At 37.8% G+C, this 15199-nt stretch overlaps 1 protein-coding gene across 4 annotated transcripts in view; it reads left to right on the top strand.

Moving 5' to 3' along the window:
• The window catches only part of PLEKHH2 (pleckstrin homology, MyTH4 and FERM domain containing H2), a 111725-nt gene that overhangs the window by 33362 nt on the left and 63164 nt on the right, over positions 1-15199 (top strand). For 3 of the 4 annotated variants that reach the window (XM_054024194.1, XM_054024192.1, XM_054024191.1), the window contains exons 3-10: positions 2144-2206; positions 4336-4485; positions 5088-5171; positions 5991-6072; positions 9200-9382; positions 11469-12451; positions 13782-13857; positions 14325-14419. In XM_054024194.1, the coding sequence (XP_053880169.1) occupies positions 2144-2206; positions 4336-4485; positions 5088-5171; positions 5991-6072; positions 9200-9382; positions 11469-12451; positions 13782-13857; positions 14325-14419 (1716 nt within the window). The remainder of the gene's footprint in view (positions 1-2143; positions 2207-4335; positions 4486-5087; positions 5172-5990; positions 6073-9199; positions 9383-11468; positions 12452-13781; positions 13858-14324; positions 14420-15199) is intronic. The other variant, XM_054024193.1, reaches the window with a different exon arrangement.

The raw sequence follows: 15199 nt of genomic DNA, 5'->3' as shown, positions 1-15199 counted from the left end.
TGGCCCTGGAGATCATGCCAGGTTTGTGTGGCATGGATGTCATTTAATGAGGTATTTCCCTTGTAATGAAGGACAGTTGAGATGCGTGATTGGGACTGGCAAGCAAAACTTCCAGGTTTTATTTCCATATATAAATTAGTAGGTATGTATGTCATCTTTTTGGCTGGTTCTTTCTGGTAAAAATTAGTTTAAAGCTCAAATTGGAACCTCTACTTATGGTATATCTATTAGTGGTTCACAAAACACTGACACTGGCATTCCACCTATGTTTACAAGTTATCTGGGTTGTTGAAAACTCTGGACAGTTTGCCACTCATCTACAGTAAAGCCACATTATGAATACTTAAAAGATTTTTCTATCATACTGCCATAGAATGTTAATTAGATGTTTATTCCATGTTCATTACTATGCAATGTAATGTGTGTTATCACTGTAAGGTTAGTGTAGTGCATGATGTTAGCTATCAGTATACTCAAACATACAAATTAATCCTCGCTACAAAATTACTAAAAAAGCAAATGTTAAACAGCCCTATTAAAGCAAGCTTTGTAACCTAATCTCATACTTCAATAGACAATCTAAAACCACAACTCTGAAAAGTAAATTTAGGATACAAAATTATAAAACTTAAAACCCAGTGATAAAAAACTCAAGATTAATGACAAACGGGGTTTTGGTTTTGGTTTTAATTACACAGACAAAAAGGAACACAATTTGTTCCAAATGGGTATTTAACTCCTCACCTCTCTGTCTAAATGTTTAGTGCATGAATAGAACTATCATTTCCTTAATTCTGTTCCTTCAAAAGAGCCTATGGAGAGCACAGTGATGGTAATTTGCACTGTACTATGTTTATAATCCTTGATTCAAATTACATGCTGTTGTGTGACGTTTAGGTTTCCATATTATTAAAATGGAGAGATATTAAGAGGTTAATGACAGCTTTTCTTTGTTTAGTACGAACTTTCTCTTCTCTCATTTCCCTGCCTTTTGATTGACAGCAAGTGACAACTGTGTGTTCTTGTCTGGGTGAAGTACTGAAACTACACAAAACTGTTACTGGTAGTATGGATTGACATCTGAAAAAGCCAAGAATCTGGAAAATGAGAGAAGTAGAGTACCAGCAAGACACAGTGACATTGTCTGTAGGAAGAATAAACCCTTCTTCAAATATTTAGCACTTGTATATGAGTCTTTTCTAGTCATATTTCTGAGGTTGGGTATTATCCTCATAAATATTTGACTGTGACCTATGATATAGGAACAGTGGTCTATGTGATCAATGCGTGACCTTTAGTCCATGTTCACATGTGGCTCACATCTGTCCTAGTGACAACCAGTGTGGAATAATAGTTTAATATTTCTGCAGAAGCAAGCTCCTGAAACCATGCTGAAAATTATTTGTCTTCCCAGATACTCTCTAGCCTGTTTTTATAAATTGGTTCTCAGAAAAAAAAAAATCCTATATCAGGAAAACAATGCTAGAAGGATTCTAGCAAAAATAATATTTCAGCACAGTTATTAGTAGACTTTTCTTTGCAGTACCTGACTACTATCTTGTAGTAGGTCACATATTTTTCTGGTGTCCATTTTGCTCTCTCGGTCAGATGGTGTTTAAATGTTGCATGGATGCTTGAATGTTGCATCCAGTACAGTCCTTCCTGACTTTTCAACTTTACTAGGAACTAGGGACCTGATTCTGCAGTGTGCGAAGTACCCTTGACTCTTATTAATGTCAATAGGAGCTAAGAGAGCTCAGCACTTTGCAGGGTTGGGCATCAAGAACAGAAAAGAGCTAATGGTCTAAGGGTAACTATCAAAACCATTTATCCTACATGGTAGCAGGGAAGAGCCATTATGGTACAGAAGTTAGCCACAAGGGTCTATTATAAAGATAATTTTTACTGAATTTCCCTACATTAGCAGAACCTCAATAATATTTTGATATCATCCTCATGTATTGATTATTTCCCCAGTCTCAAATGCAACTTGTCCTAACTTTTACTTGTTTTATTTTTTTAAGTCATATTAGATTTTTTGTTCTAAAGAGGATATGAAATTATCTTACATTACGGAGCTTTTGGTGGCAGCTTATAAAAGGAGTGCACATTTTATGACATGCTGTTTTATATGTATATACAGATGCAACAACTTGAGAGACAAGTTATTGATGCAGATCGTCAAGCAGAGAGAGCTTTTCAGCAGGTACATTTAAATTGAAGAAGTACAGTATGTCTGATAGCTATTGTTGGATGGTGTATTAGAGCAATGTTAGCAAAGGTGATTCAGCAATATTACTATATGTCCTATTGTAGATGTTTCCTAATAGATGTTGTAACATCTTGGTTTGCCACCCAGTTATGGGTCTGTCTTAACATATAGTCATACCTATCAAAACAAATATTAAGTGCATGTCTTGAATCTCTTTGTTTGTATAGTATTTTTCTTCTGTATCTTTTTCTAGCTTCTGATAAGTGATGCAAATGTAAAACTAACATGTAAACAAAAGGGAGAGAAAACAGTCCTGACAGTAGCAAAACCATAAAAATATAAAATTAACATATTTGTGCCTTAGAGCCATATTCTCAAGTAAAAGTACAATCACTAAATAGGAGACTTCTCCAATGTTGAGCCCTCTTTTAAAGTTTTGGTAGTCCATGGGATTAAGTAGTCCACACATATTAAATTTAGGTTGTCTTTGCTGTCCCAAAATGAAGATGTTTTGTTGACTAAAACCAGTGTCCCTGATGGATACCCAAACAATGCTATATAAGAATGTGCATCAAAAATTAAATGAAATCATTCGTAATATAAAGTGTAAAAGCATAAAAAAATCAGTTCATATGGAATGCATGCATTCATTGTTGCAGTAATTCCAATACATGCATAGATCTCCTCAAACAAAATAGTAGGAGTCTGAGCTACAAGGTGAAGCCACTTCCTGTCAGCTTTGCCGAGACCATCAACTTCCATTGAACTTAGTGGGAGTTGAGGGTATTCCATTGCATTGCAAGACCAAGCCCTTGGTTTGCCTGTATGTTCTCAGCTTCAATTTGTTATACTCCACTAACGAATCTCCCAATTTGCTTTACTGATTAAAAAAAAAAAATCAGTTTAAAAGCACACAGGAATTGTTAATTGGGAGCAGCATGAATCACTGTTTCCTGGCCTTTGCTAGTCTGTCTGTACATATATATTAGTGATTCATTGATAGTGAGTGCTGTCTTTTCTCTTTAACAGTGCTGAAAGGATTTATGGTTTCATTTTCTTTGGTGAAAAGTGTCTGTTGCCCAAGTTCAGCTCTTCTCTCACATGCTAGAATTTGAATTATGTTTATATGAGCAGTGGGAAGAGCATTTCAAGGCTGAACACAGTGATCTGCTGAAAGTGGGCATGTTCTGCAGTTGGGGTTTGTAAATTGTTTCTCTTTGTTTATAAATTAGTATAAACACTAAACATCTGACTCAGGAATGTTTTCTGTGGAGCAAAGATAGGTCATGTACTATGCTCTGTAGTCAAGCCTTAAAAGGCTATATATACCACAATTATTTCTTTCCCATTTTGATATTTGAGTGAATTTAGCATTAATATTTTTTAAGCCACAGAAGCACCCAAAGGCCTCAATCAAAAATGCGGCCACATTGTGCCAGGTGTTTACAGAAACAGAGGAAGACAGTCTCTACACCTAAAAGAGCATATAATCCAAGAACCGTTTAAGCAATAACCCTGAAAATTAGACAAAAATCCTGGCTATGGTCTCTGGCCTCAGTTCAAGAAAGCATCTCAGTTTATGTGTAACACATGGTTAGTGCTTTCTTGATTTGGAATGGATTTAAACATGTTCTGAGTGTTTTCTCATTCAGGATCTTGGTGACTTGGATCAGAATGCATTCATTTTCTATGAGCAAGATCTTTATAAGAGTCATAATTTTAATAAAATAATACTAATTATTTTCATGTGTGCTGTGTTTAAGCAAGACTTTCAAAAGACTTCACAGACCTTTATTTATTAAGCCTCATAACAGTCAAATGAGGGAGGTAACTGTTCCCAAGATAGTCGTCATATTCTTCCCCTTTTACTATCTCTAATAGTTTTATTTGTTATGGAAGCAGAAGTTAGAACTGATGTTAACAAAACCTCTAAGTGTTAGCAGTGCCCTTGCAGTACTATTGACTAAAGATCAAGTATGATCTACAAAATGCTCTCATCTCTGATCTATTTTAGCACTTCGTAGCACTGGGTTAAGCCTTTAATGTATGGTAAATTTTATTATGACTTTTATGATTAAATGATTAAAGTTTACTTAGGGTGTTGTGTTTCACCTGCTGAACAGGTGCAGATTATGGAAGAGAAATTAAAAGCAGCTAATGTTCAGACTAGCGAATCGGAGACCAGGTTGTATAAGAGGTGTCAAGATCTGGAGACTCTGGTACAGGAGAAAGATGACATTATACAAAACTTGGAGCAACAACTTGAAGAACAGGTTAGGAATAATTCGGTGACCAAAAGGCATGTTATTCATAGATTCTTAATTGTGCGTATAAAAAAGTAAAGAATGGTATAAGAGAGATAAGTTTAAAACTCTTTCTCATTATCTGATTATTGATAAATAGCCTGATGCTGTAAAGGTAATACATCACATGTTAAATTACGAGTCTGGACTGAGGAGCAAATTCAGCTGACTTTTCCTACAGGAGGTGGGGCTGAGATGGAGTTGTCTATTGGAAGATTTTTTTTTTCCAGTTGTGGTGGGTCAGAGGAATGAGATTCTCAAATTGAGATGAGGTTTCCTTTGTAAGAACATTTGATTGGTAAGTAGGATGTACTCTGGAGAGACATTTTTCTTCTTCCTCCTCCTCCAGGTCTCCCTTTGAGAGAGATTTTCACTTTACCTAGTAGGACAGCAGCCTATGTGAAAAATCCCATGAAGGGTTTGTTCAAAGAATTTACCAACTCTTGTATGCTAGTGGCAAAGAGACTGAGATGAAACATAGCTAGAAGTAATCTACAGAATTTGCATTATAAGATGCTCCTTAGATGGGATGGAATACACATTGGAAAATATATTTTGTCTTACTATTTCAGAAGCAAATCAGAATACAAGAGGCAAAAATCATAGAAGAAAAAGCAGCTAAAATAAAAGAATGGGTGACAGTCAAGCTCCATGAGGTATGAGACATCTCCTATGATATTTACCGTACAGTGAACACATAGTGTAGCAGGCCAGAGTTTCTGTGTCATACAAGGAGAGAGATCTCAGTGAAAAATGTCTACCATTTTCCTTTGGTGCTGTATTTATTAGGCCTAAAAGGAAAAAAAAAACCTCAAAATTCCCTGTCTCAGTGGAGGCATGAGAGAAAAGGGAATTCGATTAGGCCAGCATGGGGGATGGCCATTCCTGGGCTTCTTAGGGATAGGTGCTTTGCCTCCCTCTTCCCCCTTCAATTGCACAAAGTGCTCATGTGAATGTTGGGTGGCTTTGGGGTGGCACTGTCTCTGCTTAGAACTCGCTATTCCTTAGTTTGGAGGACACAAGGGGGACTCATTGTCACTCCTTGCCTCTCACTTGGGGTAATAAAAGGTCCTCTGGGGCCACAGGCTGCCATTTTTGGCACCCAGCATTTGCTCCTACCCTCATGTTTAATGCATTTTGAATTGCCATTAAAACTAAAAAGCCAATCTAGCATAAAGTGAAATATTTTAGTATCTAATATGTGAATTATTATATATTGACATCTCTGTATACACATAAAGCTAGTTAAATGGCTATATACCTAAAGTATAAAAGTGGGAAGAATGTTTATCATAGAAAACACATACTATTCTGAATGAACAAATCCATAATATTAGGCCTCAATTAAGATTAGCCCTGCTGCTGCTCTTATTTAGCTCAAAAGGAAATGGCAAGAAAATTGTGTCTTCCCTCACAATGTAATGACTTGAAAAATTGTTTCACTAATGGAGGAGCTTAAATTTATATCCTTTCAGTTAGAGGTAGAAAATCAGAACCTTCGCTTGATCAACCAAAACCAAAATGAAGAGATGAGAACAATGCAGTCTAAACTGCAAGGTAAATAGCACACGTCCTTTGAAAATTGCTTTAAGTTTTATATAGTAATGCATGGGAGTAAATCCTGCTCACTTTATACATCTGAGTAGTCTCATGGAATACTTTGATTTCAATGGGAATTTGTCCCATGGACCATTTGACTTTAGACTTTGCTGGGACTACATGTGAATGAATAAGGCAAGAAGTATTTGGACCTTTATAAATTGTCATTTGTTTCTGAATGTATGAATATTTTCTTAAATTAAATAAGTTCTCAAATAATCTGATTGGGCTGGATTGTTTCATGTCCTCCCTTTGACTTGTTTAATTGTATGATTTGTAGACTTTGAAACATTAAAGGATAGGTGGATATCATTGTTGAACTGGCCCACCAGTCTATGCCATGCTGAGGATCAGAGTTCTGATCAGCTTCTTTTTTTTAACCGCAGCTGCACACATTGAGTTGTCTATAGTGACACCCAGGTCCCTTTCCTGAGTTGATACAATTAACTAAGAACCCTGTATGATCTCTGAGTATTTAAATTTTTTCCTCCAATGTGCATTACTTTGCATTTGTCAACACTGAATTTTATTTGCCATCATGTTGCCAGTTCACCTACCCTTCTGTAAGTCTCACCGAGCTTCCTCACAGTCCTCCCTGGACTTGACTAACCTAAGTAACTTTCTCATGTGCAAATGTTGCTAGTTTACTACTCAACTCCCTTTCCAGATGATTAATTAATATATTAGATAACTCACAACCTAGCATGGAACCTAGAGGCACCCAGCTGTTAACATTTTACCATGATGAAAACTGACTGTTTATTCCAGCCCTTAATTTTCTGTCTCTTAACTAGTTTTGGATCCATGACAATACTTTGCCTTTCAACCACTGACTATTTAGCTCTTTTAGTAGTGTCTTGTGAAGCACATTGTAAAAGGCCTTTTGAAAGTCTAAATAAATTATGTTAACTGGTTCTCCTTTATCCACTACTTTACTGACATCCTCAGATCTCTAAGACAGGGGTGGGAAACCTTTTTTCTATCAGGGGCCACTGACCCACAGAAAAAAAATCAGTCGCAGGCCACACAGCCCTGGTGGGGGTCATGGAGGCTTGAGGCTTCCCCCCAGAGCAGGATGAGCTGGCACTCGTGGCTCCAGCCCGATGTGGGGGCGCAGAGGCTTGGGGTTTCCCCTAGGCTCCAGGGTGGGGCCAGAAATAAGGCATTCAGGGTGCAGGAGCGGGCTCAGGGGTTTGAAGTTCAGGAGTGGGCTCAGGGCTGGGAGTTGAGTGTGGGAGAAGGTTCGGGGTCCAGGCTCTGGGAGGGAGTTGGGTGCAGGAGGGGGCTCAGGGGTGGGGCAGGGGGTTGGGGTGCGGGAGTGGATGCGGGGTGTGGGCTCTGGGAGGATGTTTGTGTGCGGGAGGGGGTTCTGACCTGGGGCAGGAGATTCGGGGTGTGGACTCTGGCCAGGCAGCGCTTACCTCAGGCGGCTCCCGGTCAGCGGCACAGCAGGGTTAAGGCTGGCTCCCTGCCTGCCAGGGCTCCACACTACTCCCAGAAGTGGCCGCCATGTCCGTCCCCTAGGCGGAGAGGCCAGGGGGATTTGCACAGTTTGCATGGCCCACACCCACAGGCGCCACCCCTGCAGCTCCCATTGGCCGTGGTTCCCGGCCAATGGGAGCTGCAGAGCCGGTGCTGGGGGCGGGGGCAGCGTGCGGAGCTTCCTTGATTGCCCCTCCGCCTAGGCGCCGAGGCTTGGGGCTTCCGGCCCACGGCGTGGAGACTTACCGCGGGCTGGATGAAATGAAGCAGTGGGCCGGATCCGACCCCTGGGCCGTAGGTTCCCCATCCCTGCTCTAGGAGATCAGTGAGACACAATTTCTCTTTGCAGAAACCATTCTGGTTAGATATCATGAGTGATCATGATCTTTCAAATGTTTTCTTCTATTTTTAATTATAGTTTCAACCCATTTACCAGGTAATAATGGAAGGCTTATTGGTCTGTATTTTCCCAGATCACCCATAGAGCTTTTTAAAATATTCCAGTTTTCTAGTAGAGTAGTTGTTTTTAAATGAGATTACACATTTTTGCTAGCACCTCAGCCACTTCATACTTCAGCTCCTTCAGTACTCATTCAGGTCTTGTAATTTATTTTTTTTAAATGATCAATTTGTTCCAGCACCTCTTCTAACATCTCAGTGTCTGATAGTATTTTGTCTTTATTACCAGAAAAGAGCAGGTCTGGGGTAGGTATCATCCTCTGTGGTAAAAACAGATGCAAAGAAACCATGTAGCTTCTTAATAATGTCCTTGTCTTCCTTAATTGTGCTCTTGATCCCCCGGTGATCCAGAAGATCCGCTATGTGTTTTTCCTAAATTACTAGTATTGTGGCTATATTTTGTACCATAGGACATCTAATCCAGTTCTGCCTTTTTATCCAGCCATTTTGGGAGGACTCTATCACAAAGATCTTGACAGTTCTCTCTTTTTACTCTTTTCGTGTTTAGAGTAGGAGTTACCACATTTTTTCTAAAGCTATCAGTCTATAGTTTTTTGTCACAAAGAGTTTCCTGGCTCTGATTAGTGAACATTTTCCTTTTCTAGAAGAGAGTTACCCCACTTATTTTTAGAGCGTGTCATTAGGTTGAGCCTAATTTTTACTTTAGACCTATCCTTCTCAATTATCCTTTGAAAATCTGAAGAAATATGGAACCCATTTAAATCCTTTCATGTTTAAAGTTGGTCTGCTTTTATCATGTTTGGATGTATACTGGATTGATATGTAGGCTGAACTGCAAACATAATACCCAAGGTTATTCTGCTGTGACTTTATTGTCACTATCTTTTTTACTCTCTCTCTCCCAAAATACATCTTTCTGTTGTAAACTTTTTAAAAGAAATCGTTTTTCTCCCCTCTTTACTTTCTAGAAGGAGAATCATGTTTCTTTAGTAAGTGGAAATTTAGTTTGCGAGTTTGGTATAGAGAGGATTTCAAGAAGGTTTTTATTTCTAATATCAAAATATTTAGTTTTATTACGGTTTTTAAAAATGATAATATACTTAAGACTGTGTAAGAGTAAAACCTATTAGCATATGCCATCATAACCTGTTAACACTAAATTTATGAATTATTACACTTGCAGAAATTATGGGGAAGAAATGTGTCCCTTCAACACACAAACCTGGGGAAGGCCAGCGACTAAGCAGTTTGACTTTTGGATGCTTTTTGAACAGAGCAAGAAGTCCTCAGCAAGCTATTAAATTTGATGAAATAAGCAAATCATCATGCAAAGAATCAGAATTAAGCGATGGTAATAACATATTAGGTATTTATCCCTGATCTAATTTTATTCTGGAAGAAATTAGTGGAAAATTAAAATTGCTTTAAACATAGCTATGTTCAAGAATAGTCTTCTTCAAAATAGGACAAAAGGACTTCAAAAAGGACACTGTGAAGCCTTTGTTTCAAACTCATCTCTCTCGCAAGACAGTCTGTATTATTAGAAATCTTCTGAATTATTATATTGCTTAAATATTTTGCTGTGAGCATACGCTAATGGATCACTGCTGTAGCCTTTAGAAGAGGAGGTTGCTTTTGGGCTTTGGATTAGATTATCCCAATTTATTCTATAGTGTTCATTAATTTCAATAATATCAGAAAACAAGATGCAGCCGTATAGTGCAAAAGAGGTTGTAAAATTAACTGTAATGAGGGGATATACTCAGAGCTGTTAGTTGACAAGAAAAAATATTGAAATCCATCTAAATATATATTCAATCTGTTTTTCAATTGATACATATTACTTGATTTAAGATTTCAATTTCAGCCTAAACTCTTAATTAACATACTCTAGGTAGGGAGAACATCTAACAGTATTAAGGCCTCAGTCTTACAATTTGATCTGCTGTGGCAGACCTTTAGGACTTTGCAGAATTTCACAAGTCTCTGGGCTTTGCACAGGTGCAGGGCTCCACCCCTTTGGTTTCAACTGCAAGATTAGGGTCTAACTTCAAGAGATTTCTTTTTAAAGTTCATGAAGGAATGAGCTAAATTAAATATTCACTCTAAGTTTTTGCATTCACTTTTTCCATTTGTTTTCTATATGTTAGCACTGCTGTCCTAATGTCCATTTTAAACACAAGCTCAGCAAGATAAACTCAGTATTTTGTAATTAAAATGGGTGAGATAATGGCTTGCCCTGAATACTAGCACAAAGAAGCAGTAGCATAAGACACCCCCTTCCCTGTGCCTGTGCACTTTACCACCATTTACTGCAACTGCACCAGCTTGAATCCATTCTGCACCCTCTCCCCACCGCAATGTGTCCAGTGGTACAGTTATGCCGACACGTTGGGGTGAGTACACTGTGACAGATATAGATACAGTGTAGTTTATTTCCTCTTTGTAGCAGCAGGGAGACCGTGACTCCCTGAGAAAATAGGATGGTTACTCCTACTTCTTACTCCCCATTTGAAGTCTTAAAACATTGCTTGTGACATCAAATTTACTTTACAGCTGCTAATTGTCCTGTTCCAAATAGGAAATGAGCAGTCGGGACAGATAATATTTCTATAGACCCTGTCATTCAAGGATCCTAAAGTTCATTACAAAAGTGGATACGTATCTCATTTTTACAGATGAGGAAACTGAAGGACAAAGTTTTAAGTGGCAGGGTCAGAAACAGAACCTATTCACCAGAGTCCAAGTATCCTGTTCTAACCACTAGACAACAGTGCTATACACTAACTCTAAATGATCATGTTTTAATGTAATAACAAAAATGGGAGAAAGAGTTACAGACAATACAAGCAGAGTTATATCTGAACAGAATGTCTTTTCCTAAACATTTCCCTTGAGACATCAGTGGGTCTTAAGTGTTCAGCCCTGGGAGTGAAACAGTGGCATACAGAAGGGATTTCTAACTATAACATAGAAACTCAGAATATTTTGATTCTTAATCTAATCTTCACACTTTTTCTTTCCTACATTTGAAAAGCTTTATAATCTTTAAGATTTATTAATGTGGGTAAGTGCATGTGTCCTCTTCAGCATAAAAATTTTTGCATATCTGGTTTCTTTTAAAGTTTGGCACATCTCGCTCTCCCTTCTTGTTACATTCATCATTATTATCCTTAGTTTTTTGGATAGACCACTAAATATAAGAATGGTTTCTGTTACAGTTCCTTGGTAAATGCCATTTCTACTTTCTTTCAAGTATATATTCATAACTATCCCTATTGACATTGCAGAATATGTGTAGTATTTTCCTTCAGGTTTGTTTTTACAACATCCACCAAAAATTAAATGAACTTAACTTTAACTACATTAAACTTGCAGTTCTGATTATAAATTGTTTTAACAGCTAAATTTATTAAAAGTAATTTTGTCAAATTCATGTATTTCTTTTCTAGAGAAAAAAATCCAGCAAACATCTCTTGCTGCTCTTGCACATGAGAGCAATAAAGGTCAGAGGTCATTACAACAAAGCTCCTGTGGATCAGAACAAAATAAAAATGCAAGAACAAGCTATTCATCAAAAGATATAGATAGTAGTATATCAAAGAACTCATGCGTTACAGGAAGTGACTGGAGCTCAGATGAGGATGAAGGAGGTAATAGAAGACCAAAATCCAGGCGTGCATCTACCCTTTCAAGTCAGACATCTGAAGAAAGCACAAGATACAGCAGAATTGGGAGTGAAATGTATTTGACAGCATCTGACGATAGTAGTTCTTTATTTGAAGAGGAGAGTTTTGCAGTTCAGAGATCTGAGCACAAAAAGCTGTATTCTTGGCAGCAAGGATCTCAGCGGAAAAGTCAGAACAATTCACTTGGAAAGAGCAATTCTGAGGCCTTATGTAGAAAAGACCAAGATAGCTCTTCAGATGAACTGAATAAGAAATTTCAGTCTCAGAGATTAGATTATTCATCCTCATCCAGTGAAGCAAATACCCCAAGTCCAGTTTTAACCCCTGCTCTAATACCTAAGCATCCAGTCGTGACATCTTCAACAGATTCTCAGTGTGTGACACAATCAAATTCTCCATCAAATTTGCCACCTCCAAAGTTGCGGACTCCCAACGTTTTTAGTATAAGTGTAGCATTGGCAAAAAAGCACTTAAGCCAACCCCAGCTGAGTTCTGACAGAATGTTTGATAGAAATAGAAATGCTATAAGCATGATACGGCCCTTGAGACCTCAGGAAACAGACATCGACCTGGTGGATGGGGAAAATACTGATATTTTAGAGAAAATGGAGATTGATTATGATGGAGCATTTACCTATGACTCTTTTGAGGCACAGAGTGCAGAAGACCAGGAGTCCAGTGATATAACAAGGAAGGCAATTAGCAACAAACCCCCTACTCCTCCTCTGCATCGATTCCCCTCCTGGGTAAATATAATTAAATATTTTTTACTGATTTAAATTAACTCATTTTGTTGCTTTTATTACACTTTTCTCTCCTGTACCTTTCTCATTCCCTGTGTCTATGGTGGGAATATGATTTGTTGGCTGAACACCAACTGAGATTATTAGCTCCTCAGAATCAAGTTCAATTTTAACACCTATTCTAGGATCTTGTATTTTTTCTTTTGCAGAAGAATACGGAATAAATCATATCAGTGAAATATTTAAATGGCATACATTCAACAGCCATTCTCCTATTCATGGGCTGATGAGCTCTTTGCTTTGAAAATGCCATATAAAAATACATAGCCATTTTTTTGTATGTAGAGAACCAATTTTTGAAAAAGTCATATCTAATTTTCATGTGTTCATTTCTGCACACGCAGTTAGATAATGACTCTAACCACTAATTTTTTTTTATGACTGTATAACCTAAGAGTCCTGGTTCCAAGTCCTTTGCTCTAAAAACTAGGCAATACAATCCAGGCCAATAATTTGTGAATTAAAGAATTGTAAATATAGATTGGCACAACAGACCATATTTAAAGAAGTTGTTAGTCCCATCAGTTGTTCAGAGAAATTTCTTAATCTGTAGTAGTAGTAATTCACTGATTACAGAAGAATTTTACACTTCCAATGAGATATTTAAAAAAAAATGTTTTAAAATGTAAGAGAATTAATATACAAATTTTACATCATGACACAAGGGGTCAGACTTTAATACTTTGTTTAAAGTATTGTCTCCTTAAAATTATTTAGTTCTGAGCCAGCTCCTTCCAGGCTGAGAATGTAAAGTCTTCTCTTGCCAATGATTTACCTTGTTATGCCCACCTAGTGCAGAATCTGAAATCATAGGGTAATACAAGTACCTGGCCTGTTGGTGCTGTGGGGTTAGGTCAGAGATGAACTATACTTTAATGTTACTTTAACAGTTTGTGCATGTGAAGTTTTTCATTATGGATTTTTGCTACCATAGTTTGAAAGGCTTTTGGTGAAAAGCTACTTCCATAGCCTCCCTTTGTAGATAACATCTAGTCTTATAGTATAGAATGTCCTCTCCCAGTTACTCTTTGAGGAACTGATTTTAGTATTCAAAACAAAGAACTCCCTAGTACACAGGAAGGAGTTGTATGGGAAAAGGTTGAAAGAAACCACTGGTCTGGTGAGTGGTGTAGACAATGTCACATTTCAGCCACCATTGATAACTCTGCTATATCACATATTTGTAGCAGTGTGAGGGCAAAGGGGAGGTTTGAGAAAGATATACCTTTCATTTCCTAATATCTACAGTAAAACATCTCTGCTTTTATGTTAGGAAAGCAGAATTTATGCTGTAGCCAAGTCAGGTTTACGAATGTCTGAAGCTTTCAACATGGACTCTTTTAACAAAAGTAAGTGGGTCTTTGTACCAACAGCCAAAATCCTCTGCTTACTGTAATTTATAAGGGGCCAGTTGTCCCAGGCGCCTCTAAAATATGCCTCTGAAGAGTTCTTTGGATTTTTTCTTTAAGATATGGTAAAACAGATTTAACCTTTCCATTATTTCTATCACCTATTCTTGAATACTCGCCTCTTAAGTACAAATTCATTATAGTCCTTAATTCCCTATAACTTTCTTTGGAATTCTTGGTGAAGATTATATAATCAGACATCAAAAGAGAGAGAATGTACTTACATTACAAAAAGACTAGTGGTCATGATTATGATTTTCTCATACCCCATTACTCCAGTATAATTTAGGAGTAACTGAAGTGAAGACAATAAAACTACAGTGGTGTGACATCAGAATCCAACCAAATGTCTTAAATAATTTTGAAGGGTAATTTTAAAGAAATGTGTTTTATGCTCTGTATTTCAGGTACTGGTTCTATAACTTCGTATACCATATCTGGACTATACACTTCTTTGATATACAAGAACATGACCACTCCAGTCTACACAACTCTGAAAGGGGTAATTTTATTGTTGTTTAAAAGAAAGTTGTGTGAAAAGCCATACTGTTAGGCTCCACGTTCAAGAACTTGGCATTTTATGCTTGATGGCACGTTGCCAAATTTGTCATAAGATCATGTTTAGAGACCATAAAAAACCCAGAAGTAATGGAAATTTCAGATGTCCAGAAAATAAATTGTTGTTGCTTATAAAGTGTTACAAGCCTCTGTCAATTTTTGTTGTGGCCCTTACTGGTTTTCCCAGGGCTTGTTAATTATTGAAAGAACTGCATTGTTTGCAATGCTGTAATTACAAGTTTAGATCTAGAAGGATCTTTGTGTCAATGCCAAAGCTATTTGTTTTCAGAAGCTTGCAGAATCTAATCAGAACATTATTTGTTTCCTGGCAGCCTCTTGTAATTTGAAGAGATGTATGTTTTTAAACAGAAATGATGTAATAGATAGGTGTTGGGGGGTTTCAGTTGAATATTGCTACTTATGTGCCGAATCCTGGGGCCCAAGAAAGAACTGCAGTACAATCTAAATGCAGTGGAACCAGTAGAGTTCCAGTGCTGTGCAGAGATAATGCAGAGGCTAAGGGCCCATAAAGGCCATCCCTATCCTCCATATGCCATGGAGCTGTGCTGCATGAGAGCTTTATCTGCTGTAGCATGCAGAGGAATTTGGGGTGTGGCAGGGCAGAGCTATGTGACTGGTGGATCTGATGTAAATGGGAGCCAAACCCACCCCCTCCATGAAAAGCTGCAGTAGGATCTGTGGAGTGGCTCCGCTCGCATTTTAT

The sequence above is a fragment of the Malaclemys terrapin genome, chromosome 3 (assembly GCF_027887155.1).
Source record: "Malaclemys terrapin pileata isolate rMalTer1 chromosome 3, rMalTer1.hap1, whole genome shotgun sequence".
NCBI lineage: Eukaryota > Metazoa > Chordata > Testudines > Emydidae > Malaclemys > Malaclemys terrapin.
The sequence above is the reverse complement of the archived record's forward strand: the minus strand, read 5'-3'. Positions and strand labels throughout refer to the sequence as shown.